We start from the raw sequence: 27,350 nt of genomic DNA, 5'->3' as shown, positions 1-27,350 counted from the left end.
TAGTTGGACCTTCTCCAAAAACTATTCGGCCAACCGAAACCTACTAAAAAAACATCAGAAACATGTGTAGCAACAATGGTACAATCAGGTAACTTTCTTTGGGCCCTTAATGCAACCAAAGAAAATTGTAGTACTTGGATTATTGACTCTAGTGCATCAGATCACATGACAAGTGACATCTCACTTTCAACTAACTACACACACTATAACAGTCAAATTACTGTAAAGATTGCTGATGGCACCTATTCTAAAGTAATGGGAACTGGCAATGTATTTGTATCTAAAGATCTTGTATTAGAAAATGTGTTGCATGACCCAAATCTTAAATGCAATCTTCTTTCCATAAGCAAACTAACGTTTATGAAAAACTGCAGTGCAACTTTCTACTCACATAATTTTATATTTCAGGATTTGAATTCGGGGAAGATGATTGGCAATGCTAAAGAAACCTCGGGTCTCTACATACTAAATGCTCTTAAGCCATAAGTCAAGGAGTTAGGTCTTAGCAAATCTCGTTTTATTTCTAAAGACTATTATGATGGTACATCTAGTTCATCTAATTTTGTTGTTTCTAAAGATGATTATGTTAGCACATCTACTTTTGTTGCTTCTAAAGACAATTATGATAGTACAATAATGTTATGGCATAATCGTCCCAATTTTCTATATTTAAAATGAATGTTTCCAGATATTTTCAATAAAAGTTCTCAGTGTTTCAATGTGAGTCTTGTGAAATGGCAAAGTTGGCTCGATCCTCATATCCGATAAGCACATATAAACCCTCTTATCCATTTTCTATGATGCATAGTGATGTTTGGAGACCTAGTAGAGTTTAAAATGTAACAGGAGCTAAATGGTTTGTTTCATTCATTGACGATCACACTAGACTTACTTGGGTGTTTTTAATGAAAGAAAAATCTGAAGTTACTTCCATATTCTAGAATCTGTTTGCCATGATTCTCAATCTCTTTAACACCAAAATCCAAATTCTTCACACTGACAATGCTAAGGATTATTTTAACACTTCCTTGAAAAATTTTCTAAACGAAAAAGTATTGCCACCTGAGTACATGTCCTAACACTCCTCAGCAAAATGGAATTGCGGAGAGAAAAAACAGACTCCTCCTAGAAGTTCTAGAGCTTTAATTGTGTCTATGCTAAACATCCCTACCTTTTTTTGGGGAGAAAGCGGTTCTAAAAAATGGTCACCTACCTATTAATAGAATGCCCTCTCGAATATTAGGCTTCACCCTTACAAAAACTTAAGTATTTCCACATGATAGATTCTTTTCTTAAGTCCCTTTAAAAATATTTGGTTGCACAGTCTTTGTCCAAGATCATAAACCCAATAGGAGTAAGTTAGATCATAAGGCAATAAAATGCATCTTTCTCGGTTATGCTCCAAGCCAAAAGGGATACAAATGTTACTCGCCAACTACAAAAAGGTTCTATACATCCATAGATGTAACCTTTTTTGAAACCCAACCTTAATTCAAAAAGAAAGACACCATTGAACCTTCCACCCTCATAGAAAACATAAAACTTATGGAAAGCGAAGAAACCCAAAAACTAAATCTCTTTGAAAAGAGTGCTCCATATGTTCCTTATATACATGAAATAGATATTCCCAATCAAGGCCTACCAGAAAGTAGGAAAGATCTTATAGTCTATACTAGAAGGAAGAACACCCTTAAACATGCATCAGTACTCAATCAAAACCCAACCGAAATACAGGAGAATCAGGTCTCCAACTCCACAGCTGAAACACTTAATGAAGACATTGATCTTCCTATTGCAAAACGGAAAGGGGTAAGAACCTATACGATGCATCCCATCCAAAACTACTTGTCCTACAAAAACCTCTCTCCCAAGTTTAAAGCATTCACAACTACACTATCCCAAGTTTACATTCCGAACAATGTCTATGAAGCCCTCAATGACATTAATTGGAAGCAAGCTATATTAGACGAAATAAAAGCCTTGGAAAAGAACCACACATGGGAAATAATAGACCTACCTCCAGGAAAGAAAACAGTATGATGCAAATGGATCTTCACCATCAAGTACAAGGCTAATGAAGAAATAGATAGGTTCAAAGCTAGACTCGTCGCCAAAAGATTCACCCAATCCTATGACATTGACTATTAAGAAACATTTGCCCCGGTAATAAAATTAAATACTATTCTTGTCCTGTTTTCCCTAGCTGTGAATAATGATTGGATTATTCACCAATTAGACATACAGAATGCCTTCCTTAATGGAGACTTAGAAAAGAAGTGTACATGGATATACCGGCCGGTGTAGAATCTACTCAAACCATAAATAAGGTATGCAAACTCAAAAAATCCCTATATGGCCTAAAACAATCCCCTAGGGCGTGGTTTGATAAATTCTCAAGAGTGGTAAAGGAAAACGAGTACTCACAATGTCAATCTAACCATACTCTATTCGTCAAACATTCTTGCACAAGTAAAATAGCAATTATCATTGTCTATGTAGATGAAATTATCCTTACTGGAGACCATGAAGAAGAAATAAGAAATCTAAAACTTCTCTTAGCAAAGGAATTCGAAGTAAAGGACTTAGGCAACCTTAAATACTTCCTAGGAATGGAAGTGGCCCGCTCAAAAACAGGCTTGAACATTTCTCAAAGAAAATATGTACTTGACCTGTTAAAGAAAACTGGAATGCTTGGATGCAAGCCTGCTAATACTCCAATTGACACAAACAATCACATAATCAAAGAAAACAATCACAAACTGGTTAACAAAGATCAGTATCAAAGGCTAGTTGGAAAATTGATTTACCTAACTCACACAAGACTTGATATCTATTTTGCAGTTAGCTTTGAAAGTCAATTTATGAACAGTCCAACATAAGACAATATGTAAGTTGTATACAGAATACTTAGATACTTGAAAGGAACTCCAGGAGAGGGATTATACTTCAAGAAACCTAAGAGAAGAAACATCAAAATCTTCACAGATGCCGATTGGGCAAGCTAAAAAATAGACAGAAGGTCAACTTCCGGATATTGCACCTTTGTTTGGGAAAATTTAGTCACCTGGCGAAGCAAGAAACAATCTGTAGTATCTAGAAGCAGTGCCGAAGCAGAACTAAGAGCTCTAGTTCAAGGAATATGTGAAGGAATGTGGCTCAAAATCATTCTATCTGAACTTAAAATAAAATCAGAAGAACCAATGGAGGTACATTGTGATAATCAAGCTCCATCATGATCGCATAAAACATGTGGACATTTCTTTATTAAAGAAAAGATTGAAAACAAAAGCATCTCACTCAACTACATACCTACCAAGAGGCAAATTGCTGACGTACTAACAAAGGCCTTTTCCAAGAATATGTTTGAAGACTTAAAAATCAAGCTGGACTTAATCAACATATATTGCCCAGCTTGAGGGGGAGTGTTGAATATGGGAAATCACCTCTTACCTTATACATATGATTTTATTCCCTATAATTTGGGTTTACTTTTATTCTTTCCATATGTACATTTTTTGACTGTTACAAGTTTTTCCTTAATTAGCTATCATAGGTGTATATATAAGGGATGCTCCCTCTTGTAAAATTATCACAAAAAATATAGAAAAAGTTCTGTATTACAATAGAAAGAAAAAGAAAGGGATCACCGACCTTAGCCGATTGGAACCATGTTCGAACATTTGTCAAAATTTTGAAGATGTTTTATGATTTTACATTGAAGGTTAGTGGCTCAACTTATGTCACTTCTAATACATTTTTTCATGAACTTTGTGGGATTTAACGACGTTTAATAGGTTGGAGCCAAAATGTGAATTGTGTGATATATACTATGGCTTCCAGTATGAGTATGAAATTTGATAAGTATTGGGATCTCTCGACAAGATGAACAAAGTGTTGTTTCTAGCTATTGTGCTTGATCCACGATATAAGTTGCATTATGTGTCCTTTTGTTTCATAAGTATCCATGAGGATGGAGTTGCTAGAACAATGACTGATGAGGTGAAAGTTGGTTTGATGCAATTGTATGAGTTTTATAAGACAAGTAATTCATGTGGTCATGCTTTTGAACAACCATGTCACATAGTTGAAATAAGTGAGGATTGTGATGACATGGAAATGGATTTATAGTTGGAATACAAACGAATAAGAAAAGAGAAAAATTTGAATGAAACAATAAATGATGTGGAGAGATATTTGTTAGAACCTAATGAAGATCTGATAGAAAATTTTGATATTTTGAAATTGGTGAAAATTAAATGCTCCTAAATAAAATTTTTTATCACAAGTTGCTCGAGATGTCTTACCCATACCAGTGTCAACCGTTGCTTCTGAATCAATATTTAGTACAGGAGGTAGAATACTTGACTCTTTTAGAAGTTATTTAAGTCCTAAGATGGTGGAGACTTTAATATGTACACAAAATTGGCTACGTGTGAAGTCGACGTTATTAGATCTTACTCCGCAAACTGAATAATTGGAAACTTGTGATCAAGTTTGATCAGGTAGTGTCATCTTTTATATATTTACTTTATAATCTATATTAATATATTGAAATTATGATAGTATTCTTATATAATTCATTGTTTAAATCTTGTTTAGGGTTATTCAAGGAGCAAGTTTTGTCAGGATCATGAATGAGTCGTTGAAATCTATTGGATTTTGAAGACTTTTGTAGACATTATAGTCTTACTTATGGATTTTATAGACATTTGAAAACATTGTTGCCTATATTTTGAATTTTGTAGACATTATGGTCTTTCTGGTGAATTTTGGAGACTTGTTTTGTTATAATAGATTTTGGACATTGTTCTTGTGGATTGTGGAATCTTATGTGTTTTTTATTGGCGATTCTGAGTTTTTTTTTTTAAGGGAACCGATGGAACCGAATCAACCCAACCCATTTTATATTTGTTGGTTTGGTTCGGGTTCATAATTTAACAAAGGTTAGTTTGGGTTAGGAAAATACACAAACCGAACCATAGGGTTTGACCTAAAATATCCCTAAACCCAACCCAAATCAACCCACGAACACCTCTAGATTTAAGTATTTTAAATTAATAAAAATGTAATAAAAAAGAAAATAAACAAAAAAATAAACAATGTGACAATCCAACCTAATTCAACCCGAATTTTAAGGATTGGATTGAAGATCATTAGAATAACCAATCTGACCAATTTGAATTTTTGAATTGATCTAAAATATCCCAATCCAATCCAACCTAGGGGTGTTCAAAAAATCCGATGACCCGAAAAAACCGATCAACCCAACCCAATTGGTGTGGTTTGAATTGAGTTATCAACTTATTTGGGTTGGGTTGAGTTCAAATAAATGAAAATTTTATGGATTGAGTTGGTTTATGTGTTCACCTAATATAACTAAAACCAACCCGAACCAATCCGAATTTATTATTAACTTTAAAATATACATTTTCCGTTACTTATAACACAATTATTTATACATATATTGATTTTAATTTTATTAAATTTCAACATTTTTAATAATTTATTATTCAAAACTCTTAAAAGTAGTTTATTTGCATTTTAGAAAGAAAATTTTCACTATATAGATTGAAATTGAGTTAGTTTTATTTTTTTTTATTTTATTTTTTTTACATATTTACGTTTTGATTCTTTTTAGAACAAAATTTTTAATAAATGACTCGATTAACCCGAACCAACCCAACCAAAATATTTCATGGTTGGGTTAGGTTGAATTATTTTTTAACAATGGTTATTTGAGTTGAAGCAATTTACAATTTCAACAATTGAATTAAATTTAAAAAATCTTTCAACTCAACCCAATCGAACCCATGAACACCTCCAATCCAATCTATCCACAAAGATAATTTTTAAAGTTGAAAATATTTTGAACATAAATTCGAGTTTTAATTTAAGTTAATTAACTTAAATTAAAAATAATTTTAGGGCATCGAATTAAATACAATTGGAGCATTTCCCCCGAGTCCATTTCTTCCAGTTCCGCCCAATTGTAATTCGTAGTTCGTAAGTTGTATGACTCATTTCTCTATCCTCCCCCGTCCGGCGTCAGAATTAGGGTTTCGATCAATCTTTTCCGTCAATTTCCCTGGACCGACACGGATTTTGCTGTTCTATAGCTGGTAGTTATGGCTAATCGAACCGACCCAGCTGCGAAAAGCATAAGGGGAACGAACCCACAGAACCTGGTGGAGAAGATTCTTCGCTCTAAGATCTACCAGAACACTTACTGGAAAGAACAATGTTTTGGGTTGACGGCGGAGACATTGGTTGATAAAGCTATGGAGCTTGACCACCTCGGCGGTACATATGGTGGAAACCGCAAGCCCACGCCGTTCATGTGTCTTGTCATGAAGATGCTCCAGATTCAGCCGGAGAAGGAAATCGTAATCGAGTTCATCAAGAACGAAGATTACAAGTAATTGTTATCGTCATTTCACTTTCCATTAAATAGAACTATGCATTTTGGTTACCTAGAAGCATTTCGGAGTAGGGTTAATTGGAAGAAATATTTCAATTGTTTGTTTTATGGAGATTAAAGAAGCCATGATTTTAGGAACTTACTGCGAAATTTATGAAAACTAAATACTTGTAGGTCAGAAAGTATTTGCAGTCAATCAGTGAGTTCGAAATTAAGATAGTGAATGATTTTAAGAATTTCTTTACGGGCACTGTGTTTGTTAATTGTGATTTGATAAGCATAAGAAATGGACGACCTTACTTGAACATGATCTGTTCTATAGGTTGCATAACCGTGTCCTTGAGTTCTAAGGATAAGCATAAGAAATGGATGAATTAAGCTTTTGGTTTAGCTAACTGAAGTACATTGGAAATGCGTTGTGGTTTTCTATGGTTCTTAAAGTTGTTGCTTACTCGCCTTGGCTTGAGATGATTGCTTTGCTTTTATACTGCATGGTCTTGAAAATGCCCTGTCTGCTTGGATCTAAATCTTTCGACTATTGGAGAATAACTATGTTGTCTTAGTGAAAACTCTCTCTCTCGTGATTTCCTGAAAATGGTATGTTTGTTTTCAAGCCTCTTTCAAGCATACTTTTGAAGTTACATTTTTCTTTTGGGACTTAGATATGTTCGGGTTCTTGGTGCCTTTTACTTGCGTCTCACTGGCACTGATGTCGACGTGTATCGCTACCTGGAACCTTTGTACAATGACTATCGGAAATTGAGGAGAAAACTAGCTGATGGATGTAAGCTTCTGGACCTCTTTTTGAATTTTATCTAATCAGTAATTGTGAAGACTAGATGATTCTAGATTCTTGTTGCAATAATGTATTTCTAGTTATGATCTCCTCTCTAAAAAGAAGGTATGAATTCGATCTTATTTATATTAGGTTTTGCTTTATCACACGTGGATGAAGTCATTGATGAACTTCTTACTAAAGATTATTCATGTGACATAGCTCTGCCACGTGTCAAAAAGAGGTATGGTACTGATTACTCACGTGGTTATTTTTCCAGTCATTTTTTTTCCAAGCGGAGGTTGATATTATATTACTAAAATCAGGGCATTAGGAGAAATATGCATTATTCATCGTTTGACAAACAGAAGTACATGGATCACAAGTTCTAAATGTTGCTGTTCTGTTTTCTCTCTTATATGTGTCTTTAATGTTCAGTTTTGAATGTGATGCTTCTTTTGGACTAACCTAAATAAGATACACTTTGTAATGGCAGATGGACCCTTGAATCTTCTGGTTCATTGCCTGCAAGGAAAAGTGCTCTAGAAGATGACTTTGAGGAGGAGGAAGAAAAGGAGGAGGCTGAACCAATTAATGATTCTTTAGAAGATGATATTCATGAGAAGGTATAAACGCATTATCTGTTTGTATACAAAAACATCTAGTTTGCATTTTTATATTCTTGCTAACCTGTTTGATATAATGATATCTTGCATCTGCAGAATTATTATCGAGGGAGAAGTCCTGTGCGGGAGAGAGACAGAGACAGAAGGCGTGATAGTCACAGACACAGGTCTGATCCCCTGTCTTCTCTGTTTTACCTGTTTCTTCTCCCTCCCTCGCCTCTTGTTTTTTATGGATGCAATTCAACTTTGATGTCCTTTCTGAATTTGTGAATATTTCCTCCTGTGGAGGGTGCCATTAATTGATATCTCCAATCTATTAGATGCCTTCAATTTGTAGATCACATTTTTTTTTTTGCTGAATGTGAATAATAATGTCCAAGGCCAGAATTAACAAATTTTAATGCAAAATTTATGTTTTACTTGAGTCTTTTTGTTGTCAATGCAATTCTCTTAGTAGAGTTGGTGTCGGTGATAGTTGAAAAATTATATCAAACAAAATTAGAAGATGAATAGGAGAACGGAAATTGTGGTGTGCCACATGAAGTTATTAGCCTGGTCTGGAAAATCCATGCCCTTGCCTATCTAGTATCTTGGGATTGGGTTTAGTTGCTTCTAACTTCTAAGATCTTTGCCCTTCTGACCATCGTGGTGTAGGTCAAGCTGAGTGCTAAGTTGGTTTTTTTTTTTTTTTTTTGCCATGCTAATTCTGTGAGTGCTAGGTTGATTTTGGTGTTTGACAATGTGCCTTCTGTGAGAATAAAGATATATATTCTTTTTGTTCCCGACATGATAGGTTATTTAAATAAAATGAATTGTGATTTGATCTGGCTTTTTTTACTGATTTTGATGCACTCTGTGGAAAAATCAGTCTTGTTCTGTTTGTTTGTTTGTTTGTTTTTTTCCAAACTAGTTAGCTGGAAGCAGTTGGAATATGTTATTTTTGGATTACTACGTCCTTACTGGTCAATTAACATTCACATGTTTTCTGTCACGACCATGGTATTTCAAGCCAGTGGTTGCTTGCTGCTTCCTACAGTAAATTCTCAAGATCCTGCCAGGTTTCTCTGTACTGACAGTGTGCAGCTGAGAAGTATGATGGATCGTACATATGTTTATCATAGTGATCTCATTTTCTCAATTTTACTTTTGTATTGCATTGAGAGATTATCTTTGGGGACTACAGCTGGGAATTATCACATGCTTTTCCCTTGGCTTTTTGGTGAAAAAGCTAATTTGATTTTTTTTTTCCAAGCACCATCGAGTTTATATATGGCGTTCTTCCCAAATGTTAAGCTTTTCTGCGTCTTCTGCTTTTCCTACGAAATTACCTGTTTGTGCATCCAGCATAGGATACATTATTCCCCATCTTTTAATCCTGAAATTCTTGTCTATGATGCGTTACTTAGATGCATTTATGAGCTGTCTGACTACACCGTTCCAATGAGTGGGAAAAATTTTGATCACTTGACACGCCACATTTCTTTTGTTTAATCACAGGGACCGAGATTATGATAGAGACCGGGACTATGACAGAGACTATGATAGAGATCGGGGACGTGGAAGGGAAAGAGATAGAGATCGAGAAAGGGATAGGGATCGGGATCGAGACAGGGACAGGGATAGAGACAGAGACAGGGATAGAGACAGAGATAGGGATAGGGACAGGGATCGCCATCGCCTTAGGGATGAGAAGGAATATGGCAGAGATCGAGATAGGGAAAGGGAAGGCAGGGAGCGGGAGAGACGAGACAGAGATCGTGGTAGGAGAAGGAGCCATTCAAAGAGCCGAAGTAGGAGTAAAGATCGGGAGGATGGGGAGTACCGGAAGAGGCACAGTCGTAGCAGTGTTAGTCCTAGAAGAAGGGATGGAGCGGAGGATAGAGAGGAGCCGAGGAAGAAGAAAGAAAAGAAGGAGAAAAAGGAAGCCGGGGCAGGTGAGGAAGATCCGGAAATCGCAGAATGGAATAGGATTCGTGCTTCTCTTGGATTGGCACCTCTCAAGTAGAGGGTTTTTTCTTCAGTTCCAAATGATCTGTAAGTGAATTATGTTGCATAAGTGAAGTTAGAGCTTGTTATCCATATCAGTTGAGTTTGGGCTCCTTTGAGAGGTTGAAGGTTCTGATTTCTGTATAATATTTCTTTGCTGTTATGCCATTACAGTCTTTGTCGAATGATAGTTTTATAAACCACATTTGGAAATATGGCAGTACCTGCTTGTCCTATGCTTGGATTCTAAAAATTCATTTACATTTACACACTTTTGGGTTTGGGTAGTTAAATACTACTTATTCAACAAATTCGATTGATTGATACGAGTTGATTTTCTGTTACGATAAATTGGCAAAACAAAAATTGAGAAAATATTTCCTTTTAATGGGCGACTATAAAAAAAATTAGAAAATGTTACAAAATTCATATTCACTGCATTCAGTATAAGCTCAAGACACATAAGGGTCCAAACCATATTTCGGCTCGTGATCAATCTGTAGATACCGATAGAAAATAAATACACTTTTAATAAGTACATGTTCGAGCATGATATTGAGTATTGATCCCTCTCGAGGATGAGGGACAGAGGGAGGAAAAAAACTCTCTAAAAAGAGAAAGACTTGGAAGAAGCTAAAGTTGTTAGATTATGAGCAACCTTGTTTTCCTCTATAGGAATTTTATAAAAACAAGAAATATTTATTGGAGCAAGAAAAAGAGCCTTTTTTTTTTTTTAAAAAAAAGCCAGAATTTTCAAAATTAAAAAACTTGATGACTTTGATTGAATCCGATTCTACCTCCATATAATCTCATTTGGAAACCGTCGTCCGTTTCAAGGGATCTTAAGGATGTCATCCACATCGTGTAGAACAAATGCTTCTTTAACCAACTCTTTATTTCACCTGCCCTTCGAGGTAATAAAGTTTGAGATTGTCTTCGGAGATTCTCTATCGCTTAAATGAGTCTAAAATTTGTTTAGTTAGGAATCCAAGGATCCTCAGACACAGATTTGTGTACTAATCCCACTCTCCACCTATAACCTTTCTCCTCTACAAAATACTTCTCCAAATGCGGGAGGGGTTCGATCCCAAAGCAGCCTGTAAAAAATAGCCATTACAAGAATATCGTACTTTCAAGCTCTCGCAAGGAGATTGTTAGGATGCTGCACTAAATTCCAGCCGGTAGCATTTGCCAACTTTGTATGGTTAAAAAGTTTAAAAAGTTTTGGATTCTTGTTAATATGAGTTTGAAATGTATTTTAATGGTATTTCTTACATAGAATTATGGTAAGATTTCTACTTGCATTCGACTACTTATATGGTTTTTGAATGCTAAACTTGTCCTTTTTCTAACTACTTCATGGCAATTGTGATTGTGGTAGCATTTGTAAAGCACAAAGTTAGCAAATGCTATAACATTACAATCGTGTAAACCACATAAGATCCCTATATAAAACCAACTCCAGAGTATTGTGTATAGCAATCCAACAACTATGATACGTGGGTCTGTAAAATAGCATAAAAATCAAAATAATTTAGATATGGTTAGATTTCATTTTAAAATAGTTGAAACGTAATTTATAATCCAAAATTTTAGGTTTTGACCTAAGTTTTAAAATCTTCAAGTTCAAAGGACTCATTTTCCTTGACTATTGTAATCGTTGAGAAGGTTGAGGGAATTCAATCTTATCTAGATCATCGTTTTTCTAGTGTGGAAACTATCTAGCCATATTTTATTCTTTGAATTTGTCAGATTAAGAGTCTAGAAATTAATTCAAAATAAGGTTAGGTAATAGGTTTTATTTATTTATTTATTATTATTTTTTATAAAAAAATTACAAAATAATGTCAATTTATTTTTAGTTGTTACATTATATTTCTCTCCATTTTAGCCTTTCTTAAAAATGAAAAGTCCAGATGGGGGTATTTTTGACCGAATCGAAAATCAATATTCTCAATAGAAAATTACCTGGAGACATTTTTACTAAATCTGCATTTAGTTATAATTTTTAAGTCGGTCCATTAAATATTAGTAATTGCAATGAGTATCAAGTATATAACAAAATTTTGAAAGAATTATAAATATTGCAAAATCTGTCGTTGATAGACTCAATCTTTGATATGTTAGAAATGTCCTAAAACTCGCAGTTTGTAAACATTAAACATATTCTATTCACAAAAGGTATTATTTGAGAGTTCTTTCTTAAAAGGTGTTATGAATTGCATTCATTCATAAATCCAGTAAACGAACCCAAGGCTATAACATGAATACTTAAACTTTATGTAGAGACATAAAAGAGGATAGAGTTTTAGTATATAGTCAAAAAGGTCTATAAATATATGAATAAGGCTGGGTACTTTATCCTGGGGATACTATGGATGCGACCCACTTTGTATATTGATATAAACAATGTGATCTCAAAGTCGTTTATGTGGAGACATGTGAGTGGAGGCATCCTATGCAAAAGACGTTTGCATAAGACCGGATCACAAAATAGTCACTTTTCTCGATGACTTTATTGTTAAAACTGATTATTTCAATTCAATGACCTAAGGTAACTCGACCTTAATCCTGTGCTAACTACGAACTCTTGTTTATTCAGGATTATCCTTGACATAGATGAGCGTGGTTCAACATCACCGCTTAATAAGCCTCATATTTTAGGGGTAAGATTAGATAGATAGCTGAGGACATAGCCTTGCAAAACGAAATCCATTCCTACCCATCTTAGGGTCAACAGATAGGTTGTTCCTTTAAGTACCGACTCCTGTTCTTGAACAAAGGGGCCCCACCCTCTCATGACTGAGATGGATCTAGTTTATTGGTTAGACCATAAACCAATTGTTCAATAGAAGATCAGTGGAGACTTAAGAAACAAGATGTATTATAGGGGTAAAACAATATTTTTGACCTGGCTGTAAATACGAATGACCGGTGAATGATCGACTTACTGATTATGGTTAAATCAAGTGGACAGAAATATATCTACAATGAGAATAGTGCAACTACTGAGCTATAGTGGTGTGTCTCAGTAGTTAATGAATAGTGATTAATTTGGTTTAAAGAGTTTTCTCAAATCGTTGGAGCTCATGTTTTGTAGGTCCATTAGGTCCATCTACTAGCTCGTAAAAGGATTAAACCTTAGAATATCGTGTTGAGAGAATTTGGAATATTCAAACTCGTTTAGAGTTTGGATTATTATATTTGGTATAATTGATGTTTAATTAACGAATTAAACATTATGGTTCTAGAGAGTTGATAATATTTAAAAATGATTTAAATATTTGATAAGGAGTTGTTTTGTCTATTAGTTGAGATTATCTCATTTCAGTGAAGGGGCACTTGATCACCCTACGGTAACTTTTGTCCTGCCTCACTGAAACATCATTGCAAAACAGATATCACTTAGGGTACATTAGACTATTTTGCTAAAATTGATTGGTTGTCTTGTTGGTTTAATACAAATAAACTAATAATAAATAATTTGTATGGTTTCTGAAAATTTATTTCACAATGACTTCTGCGACCTTAAATCTACTCGCATCCGATAAATTAACGGGTGAAAACTACACTTCATGAAAAAATACGATCAACACAATACTTATCATTGATGACCTTTGTTTTGTCCTGGTGGAGGACCATCCTCCCATTCTAGCACCAAATGTTACTCGAAATGTTCAAGAAGCATATGAGCATTGGACACGGGCAAACGAAAAGGGCCGAGCGTATATCTTGATGAGTCTTTTTGAAGTCTTGGCCAAGAAGCATGAGCTTGTGCTCATAGCCCGTGAGATCATGGAGACCCTGAGGGGAATGTTTGGACAATTATCTGTAGAGCTTAAGCATGACACTCTCAAACACATCTTCAATACCCGTATGCAAGATGGGCATCTGTTCGAGAACATGTGCCTCACATCCACTTCCAATGTGGTGGAGATGAATGGTTTGTCATCGATGAACCTAGCCAGGTTAGCTTTTTTTGGAATCTTTACTTAAAAATTTTATACACTTCCATAGCAATGCTGTTTTGAACAGGATTGACTACAACTAACCACCTTGCTCAATGAGCCTTACAAACCTTATAGTCCTTGATGACAGGAAAACAGAAGGGTGAGGCAAATGTTGCTTCATCCTCTAAGAGGTTTTATAGAGGTTTTACCTTTGGGACAAAAGCAGTACCTTCTTCCTTCGACACCAAAAAGTGGGAAGAAGAAGAGGTGGAAAAGGGAAAGCTCACCCACCAACTGCTGCCCAAAAGGGTAAGAAAGCTAAAGTTGCAAAAGGAATCTGTTTTCCATTACAAGTAGGCAGGAACATTGGAAGAGGAACTGTCCTAAGTACTTGCAGAAAAGAAAAGCGCCAAGATAATATGATTTTACTTTGTTTTGGAAACATGTTTCAGTGGAGAATGGATGATCTTCCTGGATTTATTGATTCGGCGCCCTAACTACATTTGTTCTTCATTTCAGGGAAATTAGTTCTTAGCGGAAACTTGATGCTGGTGAGATGACGATGCCGGGGTTGGAATATGGACACGTCGTCTCGACTGTGACGTGGGGGTCGCAGGTCTCCAGCTAACTTTACAAAATAAAATCATTTTACTAGAAATGTGTATGTAGTTCCTGGTTTAAAAAGGAACCTAATTTCTATAACGTGTTTACTCGAACAATCTTATTGTATCAACTTCCATGTAAATAAAGTGTTTAGTTTAAAAAATGGTGTTAATATTTATTTTGCAGAACTGGAAAACAACCTTTATGTGCTAAGACCGTTAGCAACTAAAGTCCTCAATAACACTGAAATGTTTAAAACTACAGTAACTCAACATAAAAGACTTAAAATTTCTCCTAAAGAAAATGTCTAACTTTGGCACTGAAGATTGAGGCACATTAATCCCAATAGGATGGAGAGATTAGTGAAGAATGTAATTTTAAGCGAGTTAGAAGAAAGTTCTTTACCTGTGTGCGAGTCATACCTTGGAGGAAAAATGACTACAAGACCCTTTACTGGAAAAGGTCACAGGGCCAAAGAACCTCTAGAGTTGGTACATTCAGACCTCTATGGTCTAATGAATGTTAAAACAAGGAGAGGTTTATATTTCATCACTTTTACTGATGATTATTCAAGATATGAGTTTGTTTATTTAATGCAACATAAGTCTGAATCTTTTGAAAAGTTCAAAGAGTTCAAGACTGAAGTTGAAAATGCATTAAATGGAACTATTAAGACATTTCGATATGATCGAAGTGGAGAGTTTATGAATCTAACATTCCAAAACTATTTGATAGAACATGGAATTGTATCCCAACTCTCAGTACCTGGTACACCTCAATAAAATGGTGTATCAGAAAGGAGAAATTTAACCCTGTTGGATATGGTTCGGTCTATGATGAGCTATGCTTCCTTACCTGACTCGTTTTGAGGTTATAAAGTAGAGACTACAACATATATTTTGAACTTCATTCCATCTAAAAGTGTTACCAGAACACCTTTGGAGTTATGAAATGGTCGTAAAACTAGTTTACCTCATTTCAGAATTTGGGGTTGCCCAACATATGTGCTTGAGGCAAATCCTAAGAAACTGGAACCTCGTTCAAAACTATGCCTATTTGTAGGCTACCCCAAAGAAACGAGAGGTGGTTTCTTCTTCGACCCTAAAGAAAACAAAGTGTTTGTATTGACAAACGCTACTTTTCTGGAAGAAGACCACATAAGGAAGTACAAGCCCCGCAGTAAGGTTGTATTGAATGAACTTTCCAAGGAATCTACTAAACTTTCAACGAGAGTTGTTGAATAACCCAACACTTCAACAAGAATTGTTGAAGTTAGATCATGTAGTACGTCAAATCCACCTCAAGCGTTGAGGGAACCTCGAGGAGGGTTGCAAAATCACCTGTCTGTTATATGGGTTTAACGGAAGTCTTAGCTATGGTAGTTGACGGAGATGTTGAGGACCTATTATCTTACAAGAAGGCAATAGAGGATGTTGACAAAGATGAGTGGATCAAAACCACGGATCTCGAAATGGAGTCGATGTACTTTAATTCAGTTTGGGATCTTATAGATATACCTGATGGGGTTAAACCTATAGGTTACAAATGGACCTACAAGAGAAAATGAGGTGCTGATGGGAAGGTGCAAACCTTCAAGGCTAGACTAGTGGTAAAGGGTTATACCCATGATGAGAAAGTCGACTATAAGGAGAATTTTTCACCTATTTCCATGTTAAAGTCTATTCGGATCCTCCTATCCATTGTCTCATATTATGACTATAAGATTTGGCAAGTGAACGACAAGATTTTTTTTCTGAATGACAATCTTGAGGAGACCATTTATATGGAGCAGCCTGAGGGATTCATAACCCAAGGTCAAGAGCAAAAGGTTTGTAGGCTTAATCGATCCATTTATAGACTGAAGAAAGCTTCTCGATCTTAGAATATAAGGTTTGATACTGCAATCAAATCTTATGGTTTTAATCAGAATGTTGATGAGCTTTGTGTATACAAGAGGATCATCAATAGTTCAGTAGCTTTTCTAGTGTTGTATGTAGACGATATCCTACTCATTAATAATGATGTAGGTCTACTGACTGAAGTTAATAACTAGTTAGCAACCCAATTCCAAATGAAAGATTTGGGAGAGAGGCTTAGTTTGTTTTAGGAATTCAGATCTTAAGAGATTGAAAGAACAAAATGCTAGCTCTGTCTTAAGCATCGCACATTGACAAAATGCTTATCAAGTATTCGATGCAGAACTCCAAGAGAGGTTTGCTACCTTTCAGGCATGGAGTTACATTGTCTAAGGAACAGTGCCCTAAGACACCTCAAGAAGTTGAGAAAATAGACAAATCCCTTATACATCAACTGTTGGCAGACTGATGTATGCGATGTTCATTGGACCGCCGTTAAAAATATCCTCAACTAGACCTAACATCTGCTATGCGGTGGGGATAGTTAGTAGATATTAGTCTAATCCAGGATATGTTCATTGGACCGCCGTTAAAAATATTCTCAAGTATCTATGGATAATGAGGGACTACATGCTCGTATATGGTTCTAAGGATTTAATCCTTACAGGATACACAGACTCTAATTTTTAGACTGATAAGGATTCTAGGAAATTCATATTAGGATCAATGTTCACTCTTAACGAAAGAGCATTAGTCTGAAGGAGCACAAAACAAGGGTGCATTACTGACTCCATCATGGAGGCTGAGTACATAGCAGCTTGTGAAGCTGCTAAGGAAGTTGTTTGGTTCAGAAAGTTTCTGACTGATTTGGAAGATATTCCAGACATGTCAAAGCCCATCATACTTTATTGTGATAATAGTAGTGTTGTGACTAATTCTCGAGAGCCTTGGAGTCACAAATACGAGAAGCACATAGAGCAGAAGTATCATCTCATTCGAGAGATTGTGCATCGAGGGGACGTGATTGTCATGCAGATAGCTTCAGAGTACATTGTTGCTGGTTTATTTACAAAAGGCCCTCACGACTAAGGTATTTAAGGGTCACCTGCAAAGTGTGGGTTTTATGGAACAGGCCATGTTTAGACTAGAGCAAGGGGGAGTTTTGTATTGGGCATGTTATGCCTAAGTTTATTGTTTGTGTACTTTGTATTTTAGTATGACTTTTACATTGTAGGCCCCACTAGCTTTAGGTCAAGTGAGAGATTGTTGGGGTTTATGTCCTAAATCTCGTAGGGATCCATAATTTCATTTTATTTATGTAATAAAATATGAGATGTTTTATCTTAAAATTAGTTGCATTAACCACAAACCAATAAACTAACATCCAAGGTTATCTTTGTAGCTTAAACATGTTTGTAGAGACATACATGTGGATCATGTTTAAGTGATAACCTAAATGGCCTGTAGTAGATGGATAAAGTTGGATACCTTATCTTAGTATTGTCGAGGTTGATGCCCTAAAGTCTCGTGTCCGTAGCAGTTTGTACGAACGCTTGTGTTGTATAATATATGATATTTAATTCACATCTTATTTTTGCTCAGTTGTATGTTTTATTTGCTTTACCACAAACCAATAAACATAAAATCCCCTTTATCTATATGTAACTTAAGCATGTATGTGGTGACATACAAGTGGATCATGTCTTGAATGATAACCAAAATGGTCTGTAGTATATAGATATAGGAGGGAAACCTTATCCTGGTAATGCTACGGATGCGGTCCACTTTGTGGAATGGTCCATAAAGTGTTGTGACTTGTCACAGATGGTCTGATCCTGATCATTCGTGTAGGGGAATGCGAGCAGAGGCGTCCTATACAAAGAGGTTTGTATAAGACTTGACCATGAAGTGTTAACGTCTTTGTTATATAACACCGTTCATGACAGAGAACTTCATTTTGGATGAGCAAATGAGGTAACATGACCTCAATCCTGAGTGAGTTGGGAACTCCTGCCATTGAGAGCTGTCCTTTGATTTGTATGGGTGCGAGTGCCAGGTCGCCGATTTCAAACCTTCCATTTTGGAGATTCATCTGATTTGGGAGTTGGGAACTCAGCTACAAACAGATAGAATTCACTCCTTCCCCGAAGCAGGGTAAGTAAATAGATAGCTCCCTTAAAGGCCGATTCTAGGGCTTGAACGATGTGACGCCACACACCTTCTTTTGGTCTAAGAGGCGTTCACACATAGTTGGACTATGTTGTATTGTTTATTAGAGGAATCAGTGGTACTTAAGGAGTGAGATGTAAAATACAGGAGCAAAATGGTAAATTGGCCGAACTGTACTTATGAGCATCTGTGAAGGGTCATGGTACTCATGATTGGTTATATCCTGATGGACACAGAAATATATCTGGTGTAAGAAGAGTTCAGCTGTTGGTTTTTAGTGGAATGCCTGGCAGTTAACGGATGGTGGATCTCGTGGCTAAAGAGTTTAGTTAGCTATTCATGTACCATTGGAGCCTTCGAGCCACAAGTCCATTAGATCCCTGGGTAGCTTGGATAAAGTCGAGAATTAGTGTTTGGGTCAGTTTGAAATGTTTAAATTGACAAGAGGGAGTTCGATTAATATAATGATATATTGACTAAATGTATGAGATACATTATTTTGGAGGAAATTAGATATAAATATGATTTATATCAAGTGGAGGAGAAATTACTATAGTAGATATGTGATATCAAACTATAGGGTAAGAATATAATATGATTATATTCATTAATTATTAAATTGGTTAATTATATGATAATTGGCCGAAAACCTCTCCTCGATCATGCGATAGTAGGAGAATCCAAAGTCGGTTATTGTAACCGAAGAATAAAATAAAAATTTGTTTCATTTTGAAAAAAGTTCAAAAATTCGCAATCGGTGGGGAAATGTAAACTATCGTCTAGCTTGAGAGCCTATACGATAGTAGCTCATTGTTTAAAAAATTGCACACCAGCACCTAAACGATCGCACGCCTGTCCCTAAACGATCGTATAGCGTGCCGAGTTTTCTAAACGATCGTCTACCTTTTATTAAACAATCGCTTAGTAAAACCTACACGATCGTGTAGCTTCTTCTAAACGATAAGCATCCCTGCTATTCGATAGCTCTTTCTCTCCCACTTGTTTATCGTCTACACAATTTGTTTTTTCTCCTACCTCTACCAAATTCACCAAAGACCACACTTTGGATTCTCACTCCGAGAATACTAAGAGCTCTAACTGGTGGTGTCGTCCCCACTGCTTTCTTGATCGTGACTGTTTGTGTTGCTATCGTTCGTGTAGACGATCGTGCTGCCACAGCCGACTGATTTGTTGGGTGATACAGCGCGTAGAGGTTCTTCCACTGCTTATGAGTTCAACGTTTGAAGAGAGTCTTCAACTGATATGAGAACTCTTTTCCTTGTATTTCATTTATCGAAGCACGTCGTTAATTAGTATTAATTTGCATAACTATCTGTTGGAATGTATGTGTTATATTTCGATCACAATAAAATCGAAAAGATTCGAACGTGCTTATGGATGCTTTTCGTTAAAAGTTCCTTCAGGTAACACTACGAGTATGACATGCTTTGTAGATGTTAAAATTATTGTAAAGTACTACAAATGATCTGATCCTGATCATTTATGTGGAGATATGTGAGCGGGGATATTTTATACAAAGGAGTTTATATAAGATCAGACCACGAAATGTTAAGTCTCATTATATAACGCCGTTCATAAGAGAGACTTACATTTAACCAGGATGACCATAGGTAACATGACCTGAATCCTAGTGAGTTGTGAACTTCTGCCTATAAAGGCGGTCCTTTGATTTATATGGATGAGAGTGGCCAGATCATCGACTCAACAAGCCTACCATTTTAGGGATTCATTTGATTGGGGAGCTGAGAACACAACTATACAAGAAGGAATTCACTCCTTCCCCAATGTTGGGGCAAGTAGATAAATTACTCCCTTAAGAGCTGGTTCCGGAGATTGAACAATGTAGCGCCACACCCTCTCTTGGCCCGAGAGGGGTTTGGTCATAATTGGACTATGATTTATTGTTCATTAGAGGGATCAGTAGTATTTAAGGAATTAGATGTAACCATAGGAGAAAAACGGTATTTTGGCCTAGCTGTACTTATGAGCAATTTGTGAAAGGTCGTCGTACTGTTGATTGGTTATATCCAATGAACACAGAAATATATCAGTAGTGTGCAGAATGCAACCGTCGTCAGTGGAGTGCATGACAGTTAACAGATGGTGAATAATTTAATTAATTATTCATGTACCGTTGGAGTTTCAAGCTACAGGTCCATGAAGTCTCCTCTATAGCTCAACGAGATTTAATGAGAATCAATTTTTGGATTAATTTTAATTGTTCAAATTCATTGAGAGAATTAGTTATATGTGATATAATTAATTTAATCTAATTATATATGATATAATTACTATAATATATTTTGATACACTATAATATAAAGTTTATTTAAGAGGAAATAAATATTTGAATACGATTCAAATATTAATTATATGAATTTGATTCACATAACTAAATTTAATATAAATGGGATTTATATTAAATGTCATTGGTAAGAGAATAGACACTATAAGTTATGTGTTATATTTGATATAACATATAGTTTAATATATATTATATGATGAGGTAGTTATCATACAAATTTATATATTAAATTGATTTATGAAAATGTGGTAGTGGGGAAGTAAAAAGAGAGCTCACAAAACTTTTGGATTCTCATCCAGAGAATACATAGGTAACGTTCGTGGTGGTATCCTCATTGGCGCCTAGAGGGTTCGAGATTGTTCGTGACAAGATTTGAAGAAGGAATCCTATGAAGAAGAGTTTTTCAAGGGTAAGGTTTCTTAAACCCTTTTACTATTTTGCAATTTATCTGCAATTTTCTTTTAAATGCATAATCTATATGTTTTTGCTGTAAAGTTTATGTTCTGTAAATTTTGTGTATTTGGTCGATCCCATTGTTCTGTTCCAGGACCTTCAACGGTTCATACAATCCGGAGTAAGCTCAGCAGTAGAATTTTAAAATTGAAGCCTCTATGAGACAGTGTTGCAACGCTACCTTCATAATGTTGCAACGTCGTTCTTCAACTAGCCCAGATATCAAGAAGATATCCCGAGGCGTTGCAACGCTAGGATGAAGCGTTGCGACACTGTTCATCCCAACCCAGTTTCTGCGCGTGCCATTCATCCAATGGTTCGACTAAATCGGTTTGACCAGTTCAGGCCTTGGTGTTCCGATTCAACTTGATTTTGACCGGTTCAACCCTTTTTGAAGCCATGGAAGTCCAGTTCAGATGGTTCAGGTCTGGTTCGATTCAGTTTGTGCGGTCTAGAGGCTTTGGGAAGCTGATTTTTAATTATTAATGTAATAATTAATTTGTTTGCTTATTTAGGATGCCAAAACTAGCCCATTTCAGTATGTGTTTAATTATTTATGCATTATGAATGTATGTTCAATTAAATTAAGTCTTGTATGTGCATAAAGCATGCCATGTAGATTTAAAATCCCACCATAGGAAACATGAATCATGCATTGAAAATATGTTATAAAATGTTATAATATATAGTATGTACGATTAGGGTTTCATGTGTTTAATATAATTATTATATTAAAATCTGGAATGCTTGATGTATGTTATAGCATGTTTATAATTTTATAAAGTGTTATAAAATAAGTTAGATATTTAAAATCTATAACAAATTGAAGCAACATGCTCACTTAGGGTTAACAAATAACAACTTGTTTTAATAGTTAAAATAGGTCATTATCTTGTAAAACTTTGGTTACAAACTCAATCGGTCTATAATCCTGTCTAAGGCTGGAGGTATTTAAGTTACAGTTTACGAAACATCTGCTACATGGAGATTATAATCGAATTATTGAGCGTTGATAACCCAGTTTTATGAGCATACAAGTGCGGTGTGAGATAATAAAATGATTTTATCACTTAGACATTGTAACAACCCGACCCCCTAGGACTTAAGTTAGGCCGTTACTAAATACATGCATGCATAGAACTTAAAACGACATCGTTTTATGGTGAAATAAATGCTAAATAAATAAGGTAAGTTCAATAGTCCTTCATTAAATTCAAATATTAAAATAAATAATAGGGTAGTCATAAATCATAAATGATAATAATAAGTCTGAAAACAATTCTTAATAGTAAGTTTCAAACAACAAAACTAAAAGTTGAAAAAAACATGGAAAGAAATCTAAATATCATGAGCGGAAGCATAAAACTGGTCCTAGTGGCTCGATCACGAATTCCGCTTGTCAATCGTCGGTGCGTCTCTATCTTTACCTGAAACAATAGCATGAGAAAGGATGAATATAAAATACTCAGTAAGTAACCCCACTACTGGGGTCGGGCTAGACATTTATGTCTTCTAGATGCCTACCTCTGGTAGAACATAAAAACTGCTTTAGTTCTCATGGGACACATACATACATGAAAAACTGATTTCTATCCTACTGTAGTTAAGTATGCTCACTACCTCTGGTGAAACAACCCCTGGTGAATCCCGAAGGAAACACAATCTGGTGAATCCTGAAGGAAACACAATATCTGGTGAATTCCGAAGGAAACATAATATCTAGTGGGCATCTAACTAACCAGTAAAGATATTATCACAATCTCAACATCACAATTATCACAACATGGTTCTATAACATACATATACACCTCAATATCATGGCTATACAACATGCATATATGCCTCAATATCCTCATATCAAATACAACCTCAGTGAATCAAGTATCACCTCCTACTAGTAAGTATCTACATGCACAAATAAATCTTTCAGATTCTCATACAAGAACATATATCAGTCATACTATACTATCTATCTATCATGCTATCGTTCTGTCATAATATTCATCTATGATGCTGGCATATATCTAGTGTCTGGCCCGTGAGCAATTCAGTAGTAAGATTACTTACCTCGAAGTCAAATTCAAATATTAATCCAAGCTAATGATCTCCAACAAGAATTAAGTCCCCTAATACTAAATTTTAATCTTTGGAACCAAGACCCAAACATACAAATTTAGTCCAACGATCACCAATTAACTTACCCAAACGAAACTTGATCAACAAACACTCGCAAGATTTTGCCTCCAAAATCTCCTCTTACCAATGGATGATGAATTGGAACCTTCAAAATACATAAAATTAAACCATCATTTAGTCCAATAATCAATTGGTGCCCAACAACCAACAACAAAGATCACAACGCTTACCAAACTACTTGCCGAACAAACTCAAATCCGCTGGACAACAAGTTGCGCACTTTGAAGTACTCCAATCTTGGATCTAAATTCCAAATATAATCGGCATCAACAAAAAAGAATCCAAAATTTAATGGGCAACTAAGAACCTTCCAAATCTCAACCGCTCTTACCTAAATCTAAGAGTCCGACGAAGACCAAAGCGGACCCAACGCAGAAGGGACGACAGTGATCGGCAAAGGTGCGACTGGGGCGGCGGAAGCGACGGACACGCAGCTGGAGGGGATCTGGACGAGCGGCTCGGTTGGGCGGAGGCTCATAACGGTCGTTTGGCGTCCGATCCAGGTGCGTTCAACTTTAGTGCTCGGGTGGCTCGCAACAACGGCTGAAGGGCTGCTTGTGGCTCGGAAGGGGCGACGCACTGGCGTTCGGCTTCAGATCCGACGAGTCCAAACAACGGCGGTCAGCGGCGCTTCAAGGTTGGCGACTATTTGTCGGCGTTGGGCTCGGCGGAAAGCGTGGCTGCTGGGAGGTTCGACGGCGAGTGTTTTCACGAGGGGGGCGCGTGACGTGAGGAAGAAGGAGAAGGGAAAATTTGATTTTTTGTTTTTTTGTTTTTTAAAAAATAAAGACTACAAAGGAAATAAAATAAACTTTCTTTTATTCATTTCCTTATTCCACTTTATTTTATTAACTTACTTTCTTTCCTAAAAATGAAATTAATTCCTGCCATAAATTTTTAAGTTGAAAAATTTCAACGTCAAATCCATTAATTTCCTGCAATTACACTTGAAGTCAAAAATTCCAAAAATTCCCTCAAATAATAAAAATTACTGAAATTACTGTAGGGTGTTATAGACATCATAGGTTAAAATCCAAATATAAACGTTATACTTGGATTAACCACATAGACTTAGGATGTTTTTTAGCTGGAATACACCTAAGTAAAAGAATATACCCAAACATTTAGAACACTTCAGTGGGAGATTAATAATATATATGATATATTATTTTTAGCTCTCATGTCCCTAAGAGTTCACACCGTGGGATCCATCCTTGGCTTCGTGTCATTTTTACCGCGACTACTCCATTTAGAAAGTATTTGCATGGGTCAATAACAACGTGAATAGGGGAAGTCGTTCATAGTAAGTGGGTGCAGGAAATGTGTCAGCATATTCTACGGTCTCTTCTGTTAGTTTAAACCGTGAGATTCTTATGTTGCACCCACTGTCATTTTTAGGCGGTATTAGGTAGTTTTCTGCTATGATCCCCTCAGAGGGTTGTAACATAAGATTAAGAACAACTTAAACTTAAAAAAATGAATAGGATTTCTTAATTCCGTCTTCAACATTGTCTTCCAATTCGGGGGCTTGTTGATATTGTTCTATCAAATCTAAAAATGGAAGGTCACACTTACAAGAGTTGTTAGTAAGTTCTTGACCGAAAATGGTAACTAAATAACTAATAGAAGAAAGAGTTATTCTCGAATTAATGTTCAGTCAAGAATGTCTTGCTTTAGTGAAGAAGTATTTGACTGCCCCTTGGTATCATCTATCCTGACTCACTAAAATATCGTTACAAATAAATAAAGAACTTTGGGTACTTTATTATTTTTGATAAAAAAAAATTAGATTTAGAAGGAATTTTCTGATAGAATTTATTAATGTTTTAGCATGTTGAACTCGATAATTCAACTCTTAGCTTCTGATAAGTTCAATGGCGAGGGTTATTCAAATTGGAAATAAACATAAATACAATACTAATTGTTGATGATTTGAAATTTGTTTTAATGGAGGAATGTCCTCCTCTTCACAGTTCAAATACAAACCGAAATGTTCAGGATGCCTATGACAGATGGGTTAGGGCTAATGAAAAGGCCAAAACCTATATTTTAGTGAGTATATCTGATGTGCTTACTAAAAAGCATGAATCCATGGTCATCGCTAGGGAGATCATGGAGTCGTTACAAGGGATGTTTGGGCAACCATCCTCATCTGTTTGACACGATGGTATAAGATACATTTACAATTCCCGCATGAAGGAAGGGACCTTTGTTAGGGAACACGTTATGTACATGATGGTCCACTTCAATGTTGTGGAAGCAAATGGCGTTGCCATAGGCGAGAAAAGGCAAGTCAGTATGATCATGGAATCTCTTCCGAAGAGCTTCCTAACTTTTCGCACAAGCGCTGTGATGAATAAGAATGATTATTATTTGACAACTTTTCTAAATGAACTCCAAATTTATAAATCATTAGCGAAAAATAAAAGTCAAGAAGGGGAAGCAAATGTTGTTACCCAAAAGAAATTTTTGATGGGATCTACATCTAGTACAAAACCTTCAGAAAAGAAGTCTAGTCCTTTAAAAGATAAAAGTATCCAAATGAAGAGAAAGGGAAAAAGGAAGAAGTCTTCTGCTAAAAAGAGCAAGACTAAAGTTGCAAAAGGAAAATGTTTCCACTGCAATGTTGATAGGCGTTGGAAGCAAAATTGCCCAAAATATATTGTAAAGAAAAAACTGAGAAGGCAAACCAAGGTAAATCTGATTTATTAAGTTCTCATTTATCATGGATATTGGATTCAGGCGCCGCTGATCATATTTGCACTTTCATTCAGGAAACTAGTTCTTGGAAGCAGCTAACGAAGAGCGAGATGACTTTCAAGGTGGGAATAGGTGGAGTCATTTCAACTCATGCAGTGGGAGATCTCAAGTTATTTTTTTAGAGAAGCTTACATTTTGCTAAAAAATGTATACTATGTACCTAATATGAAAAGGAACTTAATCTCTGTATCCTGTTTACTAGAACATATGTACAAAGTTACTTTTGATGTAAATGAAGTGTTCATTAGTTCAAGAGTTGTTCACATATGTTCTGCTAAACTTGAAAATAACTTATATGTGTTAAAATCAACTAAGGCAAAAGCAATTTTAAACATAAAAGTGTTTAAAACAACCAAAACTCAAAATAAGAAACAAAGATTTCTCCTAATGCCTATCTTTGGCACTTAAGACTTGGACACATAAATCTCAATAGGATTGAGACATTAGTAAAAAATGGACTACTAAATTAGTTAGAAGACAATTCTCTTCCTCCATGTGAGTCATGTATTGAGGGAAAATTGACCAAAAATCTTTTCCAGGAAAAGATCTTAGAGTCAAAGAACCTTTGGAACTTGTACATTCAGATCTTTGTAGTCCAATGAATGTTAAAGCTCGAGGAGGATCTGAGTATTTCATCAGTTTTATTGATAACTATTCAAAATACAACTATATTTACCTAATGCATCATATGTCCGAAACTCTAGAAAAGTTCAAAAAGTATAAGGCAAAAGTCGAGAACTTATTAGGTAAAACAAGCATCTTGGTCATGGAATATAAGATTTGACACTGTAATAAAATCTTATGGTTTTGAACAAAATATTGAGAACCTCGTGTTTACAAGAAAATAGTCAACAAAACTATAGCTTTTCTGGTACTGTTAAATAAGCACATGGACAGTGATGAATGATGGAAATGGAATGTGGATGATGTGTTATGCTTATTCAGATTTTATGTGATACTACTTCTAGAGGTATGCGTTATTAATGAAATGCTAGTAGTATGCTATGCGTTGTCATAAGTTTCCTTGCATTGAAACCAAGTATAATTCTACCGCAAGTTTCTCGAAGTGATCTGAGGTCGAACACAGGGATTGCATAGTTAATACATTACGTTCGTGATATATGCAACCGAGGGTTTTTCAATTAATAAAAAGTGTATTTGTACAGGTATCTAAAATTGCGGTAAAGTAAAATATTGCAGTAAAAAAAAGTTGCGATAATAAAATAAAAGTG

At 35.6% G+C, this 27,350-nt stretch overlaps 1 protein-coding gene and 1 long non-coding RNA gene across 2 annotated transcripts; one reads left to right on the top strand and one right to left on the bottom strand.

The window, feature by feature from the left end:
• The first annotated feature begins 5,949 nt into the window (after nucleotides 1-5,949).
• LOC120080393 (pre-mRNA-splicing factor 38) lies at nucleotides 5,950-10,056 on the top strand. Its single transcript, XM_039035045.1, has 6 exons — nucleotides 5,950-6,415; nucleotides 7,081-7,202; nucleotides 7,347-7,437; nucleotides 7,690-7,819; nucleotides 7,916-7,986; nucleotides 9,317-10,056. Exons 1-6 carry the CDS (start codon nucleotides 6,126-6,128, stop codon nucleotides 9,822-9,824), a joined length of 1,212 nt encoding a protein of 403 aa, XP_038890973.1. The 5' UTR covers nucleotides 5,950-6,125; the 3' UTR covers nucleotides 9,825-10,056.
• Nucleotides 10,057-22,532: 12,476 nt separating this feature from the next.
• On the bottom strand, nucleotides 22,533-24,159 carry LOC120080177. The gene is made up of 4 exons (XR_005482435.1): nucleotides 23,690-24,159; nucleotides 23,529-23,601; nucleotides 23,364-23,443; nucleotides 22,533-22,835 (listed from the first exon to the last, which is right to left on the bottom strand). It is a non-coding gene; the product is annotated as an uncharacterized LOC120080177 (long non-coding RNA).
• Nucleotides 24,160-27,350: the final 3,191 nt, after the last annotated feature.

Source organism: Benincasa hispida, chromosome 6 (genome assembly GCF_009727055.1).
Source record: "Benincasa hispida cultivar B227 chromosome 6, ASM972705v1, whole genome shotgun sequence".
NCBI classification, from domain to species: Eukaryota; Viridiplantae; Streptophyta; class Magnoliopsida; order Cucurbitales; family Cucurbitaceae; genus Benincasa; species Benincasa hispida.
This window is presented reverse-complemented; position numbering and strand designations above follow the sequence as displayed.